The sequence below is a fragment of the Ranitomeya variabilis genome, chromosome 2 (assembly GCF_051348905.1).
Source record: "Ranitomeya variabilis isolate aRanVar5 chromosome 2, aRanVar5.hap1, whole genome shotgun sequence".
In the NCBI taxonomy this organism is placed as follows: domain Eukaryota; kingdom Metazoa; phylum Chordata; class Amphibia; order Anura; family Dendrobatidae; genus Ranitomeya; species Ranitomeya variabilis.
In genome coordinates this window covers 162,238,154-162,256,842 of record NC_135233.1, presented here as the reverse complement: position 1 = coordinate 162,256,842, position 18,689 = coordinate 162,238,154, and the positions used below count along the sequence as shown (strand labels likewise).

At 47.1% G+C, this 18,689-nt stretch overlaps 1 protein-coding gene across 2 annotated transcripts in view; it reads left to right on the top strand.

Moving 5' to 3' along the window:
• Positions 1 to 10,875: 10,875 nt before the first annotated feature.
• Positions 10,876 to 18,689, top strand: part of LOC143804733 (T-complex protein 1 subunit alpha) — a 64,343-nt gene continuing 56,529 nt past the window's right edge. The window contains exons 1-2 of one of the 2 annotated variants that reach the window (XM_077283123.1): positions 10,876 to 11,033; positions 15,252 to 15,337. In XM_077283123.1, the coding sequence (XP_077139238.1) occupies positions 10,970 to 11,033; positions 15,252 to 15,337 (150 nt within the window). In that variant the 5' untranslated portion in view covers positions 10,876 to 10,969. The remainder of the gene's footprint in view (positions 11,034 to 15,251; positions 15,338 to 18,689) is intronic. The other variant, XM_077283124.1, reaches the window with a different exon arrangement.

Here is an 18,689-nt window from a genome sequence, read left to right as displayed (position 1 = left end):
TACCACATTTTTTGTTCTTGATTTCTTTTAGTGTTTCTTAAAGCCAGAAAGTTGCCATTTGAAATGACTTTAGTTTTGTGCCATGTCTGTGATCTGCTTTTTTGTTACAAAATTAAACAACTGAATGAATATCCTCCAAGGCCGGTGATACCATAATTTTTGCCAGGGGTTGTATACTTTTTTTTTCTTCATAAATCTTGCTATTACGTGCCACTCAAAACATTCACTGTAGCTGTGCTGTAGCAGCACATCCTCAGTGCTGGATCCAGCTCTCATGGGGTTAATCAACGTCCTTTCTCCTGACTGATTGTGCTCTAATACTACAAGTATGTCATGGACTCCTGTACCCCAACCCTGGACATATCCCTATCCTCCAACTAAAGAGCCCGATATGCCATGGACTCCTATACCCCACCATAGACATGTCCCCTATCCTCTAAAAGGAGCCTGATATATCCTGGACCTCTATATGCCTCCCTACCCCACCCCCTATTTTTACCATATGGTTTGGCAATGCTAACATGAATGAATTGAGAGAGATAGATATGGGAGAGATAGAGATAGATATGGGATAGAGATATATCTATTTAGAGATCAGTCTAGAGATTTTTCCATAAATATATCCATATCCATGTTTCTTAATGAACAATGTTTCAGTTAAAATAAAAATGGCGTGGACTCACAGACAATTTTCTGCGCCAGAGGGGGAAAGCCGACGGCTTGGTGCCAATATTTGTAGCCCGAGTAGGGAGTAATACCCATGGCCCCTTCCGAGGCTATGAATATAATTCCACAGCTGTCTGCATGGCCTTTACTGGCTATTAAAATAGGGGGACCCCCCCCAAAAAAAAAAAAAAAAAAAAAAATGACGTGGGGTCCCCCTGTATTTTATAGCCAGGCTACGCAGACAGCTGCGGGCTGATATTTATAGCCTAGGAAGGGGCCATGCCCTCCCCTCCGGCTACAAATAACAGCCCGCAGCCACCGCAGAAGGCGCATCTCTAAGAGGCACCAATTCTGGCACTTAGCCCCTCTCTTCCCACTCCTGTGTAGTGGTGGGATATGAGGTAATAAGGGGTTAATGCCACCTTGCTATTGTAAGGTGACATTAAGCACTGTCAATAATGGAGAGGCGTCATTAAAACGCCTATCCATTACTAATCCTATACTAGTGAAAGGGTTAAAAAAAAGACGGCCAGAAAAAAGTATTTTAATATTCTTAAAGGGAACCTGTCACCCCCAAAATCGAAGGTGAGCTAAGCCCTCCAGCATCAGGGACTTATCTACAGCATTCTGGAATGCTGTAGATAAGCCCCCGATGTATCCTGAAAGATGAGAAAAAGAGGTTAGATTATACTCACTTAGGAGCGGTCCCGTCCGGGGCCTCCCATCTTCTTACGATGACGTCCTCTTGTGTTCACGCTACGGCGCAGGCGTACTTTGCCCTGTTGAGGGCAGAGCAAAGTACTGCAGTGCACAGGCGCCGGGAAAGGTCAGAGGCCCAGCGCACTGCAGTACTTTGCTCTGCCCTCAACAGGGCAAAGTACGCCGGAGCTGCAGCGTGAAGACAAGAAGAGGACGTCATCCTATGAAGATAGGAGGCCCCGGACTGCGACGCCCATCGGATCGGACCGCCCCTGGGTGAGTATAATCTAACCTCTTTTTCTCATCTTTCAGGTTACATCGGGGCTTATCTACAGCATTCCAAAATGCTGTAGATAAGCCCCTGATGCCGGTGGGCTTAGCTCATCTTCGATTTTAGGGGTGACGGGTTCCCTTTAATTTCATCATACTTACAAGCAGTCCTAATTCCTGCAACGCCCTCGATCGCCTGCAAAAAATAAACCAACTGTATACTCCCTGTCTGACGCAGTCCAATTAATAACGAGTGTCCAACAACAATCTCCCCTATAGAGCTGTCACATCAGGAGACGTGACAGCTCTGTAGACCTTCAGTGACACACTGACAGGAGACAATGGCTCCTGCAGTGCATCACTGAATAGGTTACTTTAGTTCATTGCTTTCACTGTATGGCAATGCTGGGTGGGAAATTTCCCCGGCAGCAGTGCCGCAAGTGAGAGTATGAACTATACTGTACTTACAGCGGCGGAGGGATACAGTGCGGAAGGATACCTTCAGTCATTGTATACCGGAGTCCCTGGAGAGGGGTCACATCAGCTGATGTTACAGCTCTCCACGGGAGATCGTCGTGGGACAATCATTATTACATGGATTACTGCAGATCAGGGAGTGTATTGTTTGTTTATTATTTTAATATTTTTTACAGGTAAGCGAGGGCTTCTGGAACAAGGTGATTGGTGAGTATGAACTCTATGTTGTATGTACTGTGTATGTTTTTTTACATTCAACACATTAGCTGGATGATGGGACTACTACTGTCCCATCATTGGCTAATGTGTCACTCACTGTCACTGTAGCAGGCATAGCCAGATGGGACTTGTAGTCCCATTGGACGATACCTGCAGACACACACAACCCCCCAAAGACCCCCCTGCGCAGCCCTGGACAGACTGCCGGACAGCCCCGCAGACCCCCGGATAGCGCCGCACGCAGACCCCAGCACCGCCCACAGCCCAGTCACTCTTGATGAGTGACCGCTGTCTGGGGATCCTGGGTCACGCCTGCTGATGATGTCACGTCAATTTCCAGAGTCAGGAAATTGACGCGACGTCGGCTGATATTAGCGGCGGCTGCAGCCTGGGGGTCACATGACCCGGAGTCAGCTGCCGGCATACCGCCGCTCACAGGCAGTATCGGCAACAGAAGGTATTTACAAAATTTATTAGGGGCCCCGGGGGATACATTGGGTGTTAATTGAAAGTAGTGGACAACCCCTTTAACCCCTTCACCCCCAAGGGTGGTTTGCACGTTAATGACCAGGCCAATTTTTACAATTCTGACCACTGTCCCTTTATGAGGTTATAACTCTGGAACGCTTCAACGGATCTTGGCGATTCTGACATTGTTTTCTCGTGACATATTGTACTTCATGATGGTGGTAAAATTTCTTCGATATAACTTGCGTTTATTTGTTAAAAAAACGGATATTTGGCGAAAATTTTGTAAATTTCACAATTTTCCAACTTTGAATTTTTATGCCTTTAAATCACAGACATATGTCACGCAAAATACTTAAGTATCATTTCCCACATGTCTACTTTACATCAGCACAATTTTGGAACCAAATTTTTTTTTTGTTATTGAGTTATAAGGGTTAAAAATTGACCAGCAATTTCTCATTTTTACAACACCATTTTTTTTCAGGGACCACATCTCATTTGAAGTCATTTTGAGGGGTCTATATGACAGTATAAAATACCCAAGTGTGACACCATTCTAAAAACTGCACCCCTCAAGGTGCTCAAAACCACATTCAAGAAATTTATTAACCCTTCAGGTGTTTCACAGGAATTTTTGGAATGTTTGAAAAAAAGTTAAATGTTCATTTTTATTTACACAAAATTTATTTCAGCTCCAATTTGTTTTATTTTACCAAGGGTAACAGGAGAAAATGGACCCCAAAAGTTGTTGTACAATTTGTCCTGAGTACGCTAATACCCCACATGTGGGGGTAAACCACTGTTTGGGCGCATGGCAGAGCTCGGAAGGGAAGGAGCGCCGTTTGACTTTTCAATGCAAAATTGGCTGAAATTGACATGGGACGCCATGTTGCGTTTGGAGAGCCCCTGATGTGCCGAAACATTGAAACCCCCCACAAGTGACACCATTTTGGAAAGTAGACCCCTTAAGGAACTTATCTAGATGTGTGTTGAGTACTTTGACCCAACAAGTGCTTCACAGAAGTTTATAATGCAGAGCCGTAAAAATAAAAAATCATATTTGTTCACAAAAATGATCTTTTCGCCCCCATTTTTTTATTTTCCCAAGGGTAAGAAAAGAAATTAGACCACAAGTTGTTGTGCAATTTGTCCTGAGTACGACGATACCCCATATGTGGGGGTAAACCACTGTTTGGGCGCATAGCAGAGCTCGGAAGGGAAGGAGCGCTATTTTACTTTTCAATGCAAAATTGACTGGAATTAAGATGGGACGCCATGTTGCATTTGGAGAGCCCCTGATGTGCCTAAACATTAAAACCCCCCACAAGTGACACCATTTTGGAAAGTAGACCCCCTAAGGAACTTATCTAGATGTGTTTTGAGAGCTTTGAACCCCCAAGTGTTTCACTACAGTTTATAACGCAGAGCCGTGAAAATAAAAATTCCTCTTTTTTTTCACAGAAATTATTTTTTTAGCCCCCAGCTTTGTATTTTTACAAGGGTAACATAATAAATTGGACCCCAAAAGTTGTTGTCCAGTTTGTCCTGAGTACGCTGATACCCCATATGTGGTGGGGAACCACTGTTTGGGCGCATGACAGAGCTCGGAAGGGAAGGAGCGCCGTTTGGAATGCAGACTTAGATGGATTGGTCTGCAGGCGTCACGTTGCATTTGCAGAGCCCCTGATGTACCTAAACAGTAGAAACCCCCCACAAGTGACCCCATATTGGAAATTAGACCCCCCAAGGAACTTATCTAGATGTGTTGTGAAAACTTTGAACCCCCAAGTGTTTCACTACAGTTTACAACGCAGAGCCGTGAAAATAAAAAATCCTTTTTTTCCCACAAAACTTATTTTTTAGCCCCCAGTTTTGTATTTTCCCAAGGGTAACAGGAGAAATTGGACCCCAAAAGATGTTGTCCAATTTGTCCTGAGTACACCGATACCCCATATGTTGGGGTAAACCCCTGTTTGGGTACACGGGAGAGCTCTGAAGGGAAGGAGCACTGTTTTACTGTTTCAACGCAGAATTGTCTGGAATTGAGATCGGATGCCATGTCCCGTTTGGAGAGCCCCTGATGTGCCTAAACAGTGGAAACCCCCAATTATAACTGAAACCCTAATCCAAACACACCCCTTACCCTAATCCAAACGGTAACCCTAACCACACCCCTAACCCTGACACACCCCTAATCCCAACCCTATTCCCAACCGTAAATGTAATCCAAACCCTAACTTTAGCCCCAACCCTAACTGTAGCCTTAACCCTAGCCCTAACCCTTACCCTAGCAATAACCCTAGCCCTAACCCTAATGGGAAAATGGAAATAAATACATTTTTTTTATTTTTCCCTAACTAAGGGGGTGATGAAGGGGGGTTTGATTTACTTTTATAGCGGGTTATTTAGCGGATTTTTATGATTGGCAGCCGTCACACACTGAAAGACGCTTTTTATTGCAAAAAATATTTTTTGCGTTACCACATTTTGAAAGCTATAATTTTTCCATATTTGAGTCCATAGAGTCATGTGAGGTCTTGTTTTTTGCGGGACGAGTTGACGTTTTTATTGGTAACATTTTCGGGCACATGACATTTTTTGATCGCTTTTTATTCTGATTTTTGTGAGGCAGAATGATCAAAAACCAGCTATTCATGAATTTCTTTTAGGGGGGGGGCGTTTATACCGTTCCGCGTTTGGTAAAATTGATAAAGCAGTTTTATTCGTCGGGTCAGTACGATTACAGCGATACCTCATTTATATCATTTTTTTATGTTTTGGCGCTTTTATACGATAAAAGCAATTTTATAGAAAAAATAATTATTTTGGTATCGCTTTATTCTCAGGACTATAACTTTTATTTTTTTGCTGATGATGCTGTATGGCGGCTCGTTTTTTGCGGGACAAGATGACGTTTTCAGCGGTACCTTGGTTATTTATATCTGTCTTTTTGATTGCGTGTTATTCCACTTTTTGTTCGGCGGTATGGTAATAAAGCATTGTTTTTTGCCTCATTTTTTTTTTTTTTTTCTCACGGTGTTTACTGAAGGGGTTAACAAGTGGGACAGTTTTATAGGTTGGGTCGTTACGGACGCGGCGATACTAAATATGTGTACTTTTATTATTTTTTATTATTATTTAGATAAAGAAATGTATTTATGGGAATAATATTTTTTTTTTCTTTATTTAGGAATTTATTTATTTTTTATTTATTTACACATGTGGAAAAATTTTTTTTTAACTTTTTTGCTTTGTCCCAGGGGGGGACATTACAGATCGGTGATCTGACAGTGTGCACAGCACTCTGTCAGATCGGCGATCTGCTGTGCAGGGCTGCAGGCTTACCAGCGCCTGCTCTGAGCAGGCACTCGGTAAGCCACCTCCCTCCCTGCAGGACCTGGATGCCGCGGCCATCTTGGATCCGGGACCTGCGGCGAGGAGGGAGGTAGGAGACCCTCGGAGCAACGCGATCACATCGCGTTGCTGCGGGGGTCTCAGGGAAGCCCGCAGGGAGCCCCCTCCCTGCGCGATGCTTCCCTATACCGCCGGTACACCGCGATCATGTTTGATCGCGGTGTGCCGGGGGTTAATGTGCCGGGGGCGGTCCGTGACCGCTCCTGGCACATAGTGCCGGATGTCAGCTGCGATATGCAGCTGACACCCGGCCGCGATCGGCCGCGCTCCCCCCGTGAGCGCGGCCGATCGCGTATGACGTACTATCCCGTCGGTGGTCATACGGGCCCACCCCACCTCGACGGGATAGTACGTCAGATGTCAGAAAGGGGTTAAAGGGTCTTGATATAGCCCCGTTAACTTTTATCTGCGCACATGGATTAGCATATAATAACTTGGCCCAGGCCAGGAACTTTTTCCTCAAACCCCATGCCCCTCATTACTGCCCAGAGGTTCTCCCACTTGACACTGTAGAACGCCTTTGCTCTATCAAGCAAGAGCACCGCAAGCTCCCCAATATTCAACAACTGTATCTGTAAATTAAGAAAAGACGTCTTAGGCTAGGTTCACATTGCGTTAACAGCAGCCCATTCAACACATGCGTTAACGGGCTGCTGTTAACGCAAGTGCCGAATTTCTCTAGCGCAGATAGAGCTAGCAGATGCTCTATCTGTGCTAGCAGTGACGGACCCGGAAACGCTGCAGCACGCATCCCAGGGTCCGTCACTCAATGAGCCCACAATGCGCGTGCGCTAGCGATGCGTCCGACATAGGGATTAATGGCAGCGTTAACGGACTGCGTCATGCCGCAGTGTAATGCAGTCCGTCTTAACGGACTGCCAAAACGAAATGTGAATTTGCCTTATATTTTTAGAGGTAGACTTGGCCGGTATAAAGCTCGTCTGATCCTCATGAACCAAAGACGTAATTCTCTGCCCTTCATTCCATTACAGAATTCTGTAGATAAGCCCATAATGGCAGTGGTCGCAGCTTATAGATGAAAAATGAGGTGACAGATTCCCTTTAATACATCCTAGAATTTTATCTCCTTTTTTTTTGCTGCATCACACTGTTTACTCTTGTGCAGTCTGTGATCTATTAGTACACCAAAGTCTTTTTCACATGTGCTGCTGCTTGGTTCTATTCCTCCCATGCTATAGATGTAATTTTCATTTTTCTTTCCCAAATGTAGAATCTTGTATTTCTCTGTTAAATACCATTCTATTGGATGCTGCCTATTGTTCAAGCTTATCTACATCCTTCTGAATCTATTCTGTCTTCTCTAACCTTAGCTATCCCTCCTAGCTTTGCATCGTCTGTATATTTGATTAGGTTATCTTCAGTTCCATTATCTAGATCAGTTATAAAAATGTTGAATAACACTGGGTCCAGGACAGAGCCCTGTGGTACCCCACTAAAAACACTTCTCCAATTGGATGTGCAACCATTTATTACCCCTCTTTGAGTACGATCACTGAGCCAGTTAGGAATCCATCTAACCATAGCCTTGTCAATCCCAAACTTGCTCATTTTTTTTCAATAAGGATAGTATGAAATACTTTTTGAAATGCTTTGTTGAAGTTGAGATATAGTATATCTACTGCAATTCCCTGATCCACAGTCAATAATTCCATCATAGAATACATTTAGATTAGTCTGGTATGACTTGTTTGCAACAAACCCATGCTGGCTCAGGTTAATGACTGTATTATTATCCAAGCACTTACATACTATCTGTCTCAGCTAAGCGAAAACACCAAAAGTCGCAAAATTTTCGAGTTGTCTCACTTTGTGCAAAAAAATTGTGACATTTTCAAAATATGATAAATTGGGCTATAGTGTCCTGTCCTGGGATTGGAAGGCAGGGTAGATTTTACAAACATCCACATACACTAAAATGCAGATTTTCTTGTAAATCACTTCTGTGCAGAATCAGCAAAAGGGCGGTCACTAGTTTTCGGACGCATAACAGGCTATCAATAGGTTAAAAAAACCTCTTTATGCTCACCTATCTGGCCCCTCCGCTACTAACTGCCACCCATGCACTTCTCATCACATCTTCTAATCCCCTGCTGCTCACATTAGTATTTTTGGTCCTCTCGCACTATGTGCAGGTGTCACGGCGCAAAGGTGGGTTCTGCACTGAAGATCACAGTGCACGTTGAGACATTGGTGACAGCCTGCGCCGAGCCCTCCCAGGCATCATGACATCCTGAAGTCCGAAAAAGAGCAAGAGGAGCAAAGACTCCAATACGAGTAGAGGGGGATCAGAGGATGTGTTAGGGAGCAGTGAGGAGTTGGGATGAGGGGCTGCTCCCATTGTGCCCGACATCAGGGTTTCATGGTGCCTGGAAGGGTTTTGCGCAAGCTGACACTGTTGTCTCAATTTGCTCTGTGATCTCCAGTGCAGAACCCACCTGTGACCATGACACTCAAAAGTCCGGCACAGTGCAAGAGGACCAAAGATCCCAATGTGAGCAGACGTGTATCAGAAGATGCTGTGAGGGGAGTATAACGCTTCTTTTACACTTGCTGTGATTTTGTGACCCCAATAAATTTCTATGGGGCTGCAAAAAACGGGCTGCAATAATTCCACGGCTCACCGTGCGCCGTATATACGGCTGTGAAAAAAGACTGAGCTTTCTCAATCTTTTTCACAGCTTACGGTCACGGCCCCCATTGTAAATCAATGGGGCCACAAAAACAACGGAAGATTGTTTTTGCGGTGCACTGTCACTTCCGGTTTTGTATATCGCCTTTTTCCCCCCCAATACTTTAGCTATAGTATTGGGAACCTGGAAAACGTCGATCCGCAAGTTTTTTTTGCTGTCCGTTATTGCGGCAGACCTTGAAAATTGCGGCAATACGGCCCGCAGAAACCATGGTATGTGTAAAAGTAGGCTAAGGCGGGTGCACACGATCCAGAAGTGGCAGCGCTTTGGACAGGGTATATCCACTGCATCCAAAGCGCTGCCGGCTATCGAACGTAGGTTACTCCTCTGTGATCACTGATCCGTGCGGATTCACCGTGTCAGATACATTGTATGAGTGAGACTTATCACGTCTCCACAAGAAGACTTGACATGCTGCGGTCTGGAGAGACGTCCCGCGGGTGCGCCGACGCACAGTCAATCCCACAGCAACCAACTCTGGATCGTGGACAAACCCTTGGAGTTTTCTCCCCATCTTACCTGGATTATGCTCGGGGGTCTGCAGAACCCCCAGAAGAGCATAATAAGGCACATATATTCATGGAGAATAACTTCTGCAAGCTGAATCTCCACGGAAACCTCCTGAGACCAGGCACTAGCTCTGGGCCCCGCTCCTCTGCGCACAGACACTAGCTCGGTGCCCCGCTCCTCTGCGCACAGGCACTAGCTCGATGCCCCGCTCCTCTGCGCACAGGCACTAGCTCGGTGCCCCGCTCCTCTGCGCACAGGCACTAGCTCGGTGCCCCGCTCCTCTGCGCACAGGCACTAGCTCGGTGCCCCGCTCCTCTGCGCACAGGCACTAGCTCGGTGCCCCGCTCCTCTGCGCACAGGCACTAGCTCGGTGCCCCGCTCCTCTGCGCACAGGCACTAGCTCGGTGCCCCGCTCCTCTGCGCACAGCCACTAGCTCGGTGCCCCGCTCCTCTGCGCACAGCCACTAGCTCGGTGCCCCGCTCCTCTGCGCACAGGCACTAGCTCGGTGCCCCGCTCCTCTGCGCACAGGCACTAGCTCGGTGCCCCGCTCCTCTGCGCACAGCCACTAGCTCGGTGCCCCGCTCCTCTGCGCACAGCCACTAGCTCGGTGCCCCGCTCCTCTGCGCACAGCCACTAGCTCGGTGCCCCGCTCCTCTGCGCACAGGCACTAGCTCGGTGCCCCGCTCCTCTGCGCACAGGCACTAGCTCGGTGCCCTGCTCCTCTGCGCACAGGCACTAGCTCGGTGCCCCGCTCCTCTGCGCACAGCCACTAGCTCGGTGCCCCGCTCCTCTGCGCACAGCCACTAGCTCGGTGCCCCGCTCCTCTGCGCACAGGCACTAGCTCGGTGCCCCGCTCCTCTGCGCACAGGCACTAGCTCGGTGCCCCGCTCCTCTGCGCACAGCCACTAGCTCGGTGCCCCGCTCCTCTGCGCACAGCCACTAGCTCGGTGCCCCGCTCCTCTGCGCACAGGCACTAGCTCGGTGCCCCGCTCCTCTGCGCACAGACACTAGCTCGGTGCCCCGCTCCTCTGCGCACAGGCACTAGCTCGGTGCCCCGCTCCTCTGCGCACAGGCACTAGCTCGGTGCCCCGCTCATCTGCGCACAGGCACTAGCTCGGTGCCCCGCTCCTCTGCGCACAGGCACTAGCTCGGTGCCCCGCTCATCTGCGCACAGACACTAGCTCGGTGCCCCGCTCCTCTGCGCACAGACACTAGCCCGGGCCCCGCTCCTCTGCGCACAAGCACTAGTCCGGGCCCCGCTCCTCTGCGCACTGACACTAGCTCGGGGCCCGCTCCTCTGCGCACAGGCACTAGCTCGGGGCCCCGCTCATCTGCGCACAGACACTAGCTCGGGGCCCGCTCCTCTGCGCACAAGCACTAGCCCGGGCCCCGCTCCTCTGCGCACTGACACTAGCTCGGGGCCCGCTCCTCTGCGCACAGGCACTAGCTCTACCCAGCTAGCTTTGCGGCCCCGCGGCGGTTGGTGAGCACGTTGTAGCCGGTGTGTGGCAGACTGTAAGGACAGCGGAAGATGGAGGGCCCGTTAGCCGTGTTCGGGGAGCGCAGCACCGGAGAAGCCGTCAGGAGCCAGAATGGTAGATATGTGTGTAAGCGGCCGGAGCCGCCGTGCTGCACAATGGAGGGAGGCCGCACTGAGCCTCTCTCCCCAGCGGTGTGCGGTCTCCGGCCCGTCAGTAGTATTCTCCGCCGGCCTTATGGATGTGTGAGCCTGCGGGACTGAGCACAGGGAGCCCGACACCGGCGGGGAGCAGGAGAATGACGAGACGGAGACCCTGATTCCAGCGGCGCCGCTGCCTGCTGTAGTTTTGATATGGTGACGTCAGCAGGAGATGGTCACTACAGTAAACCTGCAGCCGTGTGGTCTAACTAATAAATAACTACACCCCACCACTGATTGGCAGCTTTCTGTGTACGCTCTGCATAGGCAGCAAACTGCCAATCATTGGTGTGAGTGAAGTTATACAGAGCTCAGCATGTGAGACCCGCTGGATCTGCAGCAGAGGAAACCTAGTTGGGATCAGGGTCTCTGCCCCTACAGTGTGCTGCTCTCAGCTGGGGAGGCAAAAACCTAGTGGCAGATTCACTATAAAGACCTCTCCCCATGGTTTCTTGGAATGATGGCGATGCTGAAGATCTGAATAAAATGTCTGTATTTCTTATCTCTGACATATTGCCTTGTACACTACATGCGCATCTCCATATAACCTGAGGGGCGTCAGCAGGGATTCTAGGGGGTGACACTAGCCAATCATAAGAAGGAGGCCTTCTGTGGGTGAAAAAAAACACCGAGAAAATGTCTCACCTGGTTTTCTCTGTGATATGGTAACTTGTGTACCCATTTATATTTCATTCTGTCATCTTGTAATTTGCAGCAGATACCTAACGTGTGCACATACAGCGGCTGTGAGCTAGCGGGGGATGCAGGGTCACAGATACAACGGCCGTTTGTGTGATTTAGGAGCAGTGGCGGGTCTGCAGCCAGGTGTGAGCGTCTAGGAAACGCTCTGCTGGTGTGTGCTTTACAGGGAATCTGACACCCCAAAATTCGAGAATGAGCTGCGGCCACCGACATCAGGGGCTTATCTGCACCATTCTGTAAAGCTGTAGGTAGGCCCCCGATGTAACCTGAAAAATGAGAAAAAAAAACAAGTTATATTATACTCACCCAGGAGCGGTCCGGCATCTCCCATCTTCTTACGATGACGTCCTCTTGTCTTCACGCGCAGGCGTACTTTGTTTGTCCTGTTGAGGGCAGAGCAAAGTGCTGTAGTGCGCAGGTGCCGGGCCTCTCTGACCTTTCCCAGCGCCTGCGCACTGCAGTACTTTGCTCTGCCCTCAACTGGTCAGACAAAGTGCGCTGGATCCGCAGCATGAAGAGGACGTCATCGTAAGGAGATGGGAGACTCCCATCGGACCCGGACTGCAGCGGGTCCGCCCCTGGGTGAGTATAATCTAACCTCTTTTTCTCATCTTTCAGGTAACATCGGGGTCATATCTACAGCATTACAGAATACTGTAGATAAGCCCCTGATGCCAGTGGTCTTAGCTCAACTTCCATTTTGGGGGTGACAGGTTCCCTTTAAAGTGTGTGTTTTGTGAAATTTTGCAGTGTTTCAGAGAAAAATATACCTGGTTGCCATTGAGCAGCCCGGCTCTGACTCCTACTCATCACAGCTTGGGCAGCATGAATCAATGACAGATTCCCTTTAAAGTGCCACAATTTTCTAGGTTTACATCCAGTGAATCAGACTGGATCTACTGGTTACTACACAGTGCTGGGGACAGAGCAAGTGTCATGTCTTAAAGGGAACCGGTCACCAATTTTTTTTTATTTTTTTTTACGATGTAACCTACAGCCACCATCTTTCACCCCACGAGACAGCAATTTATAATGCTGCACATGTGACTCCAAATCACTCTGCAAGACAAAAAAGACCTTTTATTATAGTCATCTACAGGGTGGTCCGGTCAGATGGGCGTCACTGGTCTTGGTCCTGTACTGCCTCTCTTCTTGCGATGCCGTCCTCCTATGCTTCGTGTGGATGATGCATTCTACGTCATCCACAGTGTTCCCACACACTTCTGCGCAGGTGCATTTCTCTCTGCTGGGGCAGGCAAAGTACTGCAGTGCACATGCGCCAGCGCTCTTCTGACTGTTCCTGGCTCATGAGTACTGCAGTGCTTTGCTCTGCCCTCAGTAGGACAGGGAGACGTGTGCTGGGTGATGTAGGATGTCATTCACACAAAGCAGAGAAGGAGGATGTCTTTGCAAGAAACGGGTTGCCACCGGACCAAGTGCAGCGAGGTCAATTTGACTGGTGAGTATAATAAAAGGTCTCAAAAATTGCGGAAACTAAAACAAAGAGAAAGCCGGCACCATTCAACCATTGTGTGTGAACTTGTCCTTAAACCAAACTTTGGACTGAGCAGTCAAGCCTGCAGGTACTGGGTGCTCACAAAATAAGATGCAAACTTGTATATAGGAAGGAAAAGTAGTGGCACTCACCGGTCCTTTACAATCCAATGTCCTTATTCAGAAAAACATGTTTAAGACTGGCAGGTCATTCCAGCACGGCCCCCTGACTAAGCCGACGCGAAACGCGTGCTGGTGCTACTGGCGTGTCCCTTTTGCATCTCATGATGGGTAAGAGTTTCTAGTGATATTTGGGGTGGGCTCCCGGGAGTCCTTTTGACTCCAAGTACTGATATTATATGGAGTCCTGCCACACTTTCCTTCCCCCATGTCACCACTATAACCCATAGGTGTACACATGCACTATGCATTTTCCTTCTATGAGGAGGTAAATACCCTATTTTTCATGCAATATTGACGTCTTGCCGTTCTCTACCTGATCTCTTTTCTCTTAAAAACCTTGTGTAAACTGATTTATTATGCACTACATGGTTTGTTATGTTATTTGTACTTTGAATAAATTTATACCTTTTATTATTCCCTGGACATTTTTACTCCATTTTTTCTTCTGTTCAGGAAGAAAAACTAGTAGCACTCACCCAGTCAGGTCCTTTAAAATCCAATATCTGTATTCAGAAAAACATGTTTAAGGGTACCGTCACACTAAGCGACGCTGCAGCGATAGCGACAGCAATGCCGATCGCTGCAGCGTCGCTGTGTGGTCGCTGGAGAGCTGTCACACAGACCGCTCTCCAGCGACCAACGATGCCGAGGACCCCGGGTAACCAGGGTAAACATCGGGTTGCTAAGCGCAGGGCCGCGCTTAGCAACCCGATGTTTACCCTGGTTACCAGCGTAAAATGTAAGTACATACTTACATGCGTCCCCCGGCGTCCGCTTCCTGTAATGACTGAGCGCCGGCAGTAGCAGGGCACAGCGGTGACGTCACCGCTGTGCTGTGCTTTCACTTTCAATTTGCGGCGCTCAGTCAGTGTGGGAAGCGGACGCCAGGGGAAGCATGTGAGTATGTAGTGTTTGTTTTTTTTTACATTTTACGCTGGTAACCAGGGTAAACATCGGGTTACTAAGCGCGGCCCTGCGCTTAGTAACCCGATGTTTACCCTGGTTACCAGTGTAAAATATCGCTGGTATGGTTGCTTTTGCCGTCAAACACGGCGATACACGGCGACCTAGCGACCAAATAATGTGCAGACCTTCTAGCAGCGACCAGCAATTTCACAGCGGGATTCTGATCGCTGCTGCGTGTCAAATACAGCGATCTCGCTCCCTAGGACGCTGCAACGTCACAGATCGCTGGCGACGTTGCTTAGTGTGACGGTACCTTAAGACTGGCTGCAGAGAGTGAAGGAGCACATGTGCTGGACGACGATCGTTTTGTACTTTCCTGTGCTTCTACTTGGCCCTGGAATGACCTGCCAGTTTTAAACCTGTTTTTCTAAGTAAAGACATTGGAATTTAAAGGACTGGTGAGTGCCACTACTTTATATTCCTATATGCATAATAAGAGGTCTTTTTTATTATTTTGCCTGCAGGGTATTTGGGCAACATTATAGAATGCTGTCACATAGGGCTGAAAGGTGGTGGCCATAGGTTAGTTTTGAAAAAAAACTGGTGACGGGTTCCCTTTAAGGCCGGGTTCACACTTTTTTTTTTGGGCTGGTCTGCGCATGGCTGCGTACTTCCTCCCTTAAGCTCCGCCTACTTCCGCATGCATCCTGCGTACTTATCTTTAACATTGAGTACGCAGGGACATGTGTTGTATGCGGATGCGTCCGCATGTGGCGTTTTGACGTGCCTGCCAACAGCATGGGTACGCAACATGTTGAGGCATGTTTACATCTGTAATTCTTTCTTTCAGTGATGGCAGCAGCATCCATTGCAAATATTCTGAAAAGCTCACTTGGTCCTGCTGGCCTGGATAAGATGTTAGTGGATGATATTGGAGTAAGTACACAACTTGATTACAAACCACATTACCCTATGTATAGGCTTACCTTTAGTACACCGTATTACATAGACGTACAGGGAATCTCACCAGGTTTTTGCCACCTAATCGGTGAGCAGCATGATGTAGAGAGGCTCTGATTCTAGGGATGGCACTTACTGCGCTGCTTGTTAGTTTTGATTAAATCAGTTTTATCAGTAGGGGATTTTACTAGAGGACTAGTAAACCTGCTGCCATGTAGTCGACCATATTCGTGAGCTCTGTATTACCCTGCTCCCCCCACTGATTGGCAGTTTTCTGCCTATGCACAGTGTACACAGAAAGCTGCTAATCTTTGGTGTGGGCAGGGTTACACAGTGAGAAGTATTTAAGGAACTGCAGCAGATAAAACAGGGATGCAATCAAAACTGCACCAAGTAGCCTAGGCAAATGACACATTGCTGGAATTGGGATTTCTGCCTATGATGATGACTGAGTAGTAAAAACCTGATGACTTCAAGATTTCACTCCTCAAACTATATCTGCATGTAGCTTTTCAAAGACAAGACCAGCAATACCTTTCCATGTCCAGTCCCTTTCTCCATCTCTGAGAAAGCTGTGATTGATTTGATATGCAAATTAGGCTGAAGGACTGTGGTAGATCTCAAGCCTCAGTCACTCCAGCTCTATTCTGCACCCAGCGCCGTCTCCTTTACCTGAAGCCGCGTAGCTTGGAGGCTAGCAGTCAAGCAGGTGGGGAATAGAGCTCTAGTGACAGAGGCTTCAGATCTATAGCTCATTTGCATATCAATTTAAACCCTGATTTCTCAGTGACGGAGGAACGGACTGGCTATGTAGAGTTATTGTTGGACTTGCCTTTGAAAGAGTTTTATGAGCATATAAATAGTTTGTGGGATGAAGGCCTACTGACAGATTTCTTCTAAGGCTGGTTTCACACTTGCTTTTTGATCTGCAGCGTTTTTAAAAAAAACAAAAAAAAACGCATGTGGTGAAAAAAGCATGTAAACGCGGCAAACGCCGCGTTTTTTAGACGCATGCGTTTTTGCATGCAGAAAAAAAACGCGGCATTTACATCAGTTTTTTCCTGCGTTTGCGTTTTTTAAACGCATGCTGAGAAGTGTGTGACAGCTGCCAATCATCAAAATCAACTAGAAAACCCACTAAATACAGAAATAGCTAGGGTTAGGGTTAGGATCCCTAGTAACCCTAGGGATCCTAACCCTAGGGACCCTAACGCTAAGGGTTAGAATCGTAACCCTAAGGGTTAGGATCCCTAGGGTTACTGGGGATCCTAACCTTAGGGTTAGGATCCCTAGTAACCCTAGGGTTAGGGTTTTCTTGTTTTTTCTTGTGGTTAGGGTTTTCTTGTTTTTTCTTGTGTTTAGGGTTAGGGTTTTCTTGTTTTTTCTTGTGTTTTTCTAAAAAAAAAAACGCATGCGTTTACATAGACAGCAATGCATTTTTTTGCAGCGAATAAACGCATGCGTTTTTTTGCGGCAAAAAAACGCAGCTAGAAATTACATGTTGCATTTCTGCAAATGAACGCACGCGTCAAACGCATGCGTTGCTGAAACCGCGTCAAAACGCACGCTAAAAAACGCATGCGTTTTTTAATGTTAAGTATAGAAAAAAAAACGCATGCGTTTTTTTAGCGCTAAAACTCTGCAGATCAAAACGCAAGTGTGAAACCAGCCTAAGTTTTGTAAAATTTCTGATCCTGATCTACGGGTTGTCTTTTGTCTGTCACATGTCTATAGATTTAATTAAGAGAAGTGTTCGCTCTATACCAGGCACTCTACAGCTACACAGTATAGCAAAGCACACTCAGCCGCACCGCAGAGAGCCTTGTGGAATAGTCAGCTAAGCTGTAACCCCTTAATGACCAGTCCCATGCATGTACAGAACGTAGCGGCAGAGGGTGATTGGAGAGTAGTGACGAGTGAGTGTGCTCGTTACTCGAGATTTCCGAGCATACCCTGGTGTGTTCTCCGAGTATCTTTCTTGGGCGTGCTTGTAGATTGTTTGTGTCCCCACAGCTGCATTATTTGCGGCTGTTAGACAATCTGAACACATGCAGTGATTGCCTGTATGTTAGGGAATCTCCACATATATTCAGGCTGTCTAGCAGCCGCAAATCATGCAGCTGCGAGGACACAAACATAATCTACGAGCATGGCCAAAATACTCGGAGAACACCCGAGCATGCTCTGAAAACTGGAGTAACGACGCACTCGCTCATCACTAATGGAGAAAGCTCAGGAGCTGTCTGCCCCGTTTCCTGGCAAATAATGGCTGTTAGTCAGCTGTCATCTACCTCTAACAATCATGAGTGGAGCAGAGGTCCACCTGCAGCTGGTAGCCTGTTAAATGCAGCTGCCATTCCCTGCCAGTGGTATTAACGGTGCGCTTCCACCATGGCGTACTGTTCTAACTGCTCATTGGCACCCCCGTGATACATTTGCGGGGTGCCAATGGTATGCCATGACGGCTGGGGATTTTCTGAAGATCCCCTTGCCTGTCATGGCATTATTCCTGTGAACGCCAAATTCTGGCTGGTGTTCATAAGAGATTATGATCTGTTAAGTACAGCAGTGCTGTGGTATAGTACAAGCGATTGGATGATCTCAGGTTCAAGTCTACTCGGGATTAACAAGTAAAGTAAGAGGTAGAAACCTTTTTTTTTTTTCCTTAAAATATATAAAAAAATTCTAATTCCCCCTTTAACTTAGTTTAACAAAATATGAAAAATACAGATGTGGTATGACTTTGTCCATAAAACTATGATAAATCAAAATATAACTTTATTAGTAAACGTAAAGAGAAAAACAAAATCCAGAATTGCTTTTTGTTGTTACAGCTCCTCCAAAACTTCAATGATAAGCTATCAAAATATTGAATTCACCCCAAAATAGTAGCATTAAAACCATCAGAATTTTTTTTTTCACCACTTAAATAAAAATTACGCAATTTTGATATTGATCTTATCGTCCTGACCAGGAGAATCCTATTTCCAGGTCATTTTTACTGCACAATGAATCCCACACCAACAAATGAAGGATTGCATCGGTTTGTGTTTTTTTTCCACTTAAACCACATGTGGAAATTTTTCCAGTACATTATATGAATGGTGTAATTTAGAACTACAATTAATAGCTATGTGGTTGGAATGTGAAAAAGTTATGATCCTTGGAAAAAGGAAATAAAAAAGCGAGAGCACAATCGGAAAAACTGCTCTCTCCTTAAATGATTAAAGAGGTGCCAAGATTGGAGATTCTCCCATCCACAGGACGGTGGATAACTTCCTACCCTTCACCGATCCTGAGAACTGGGCTCTGCTGACACTTGTGTGAA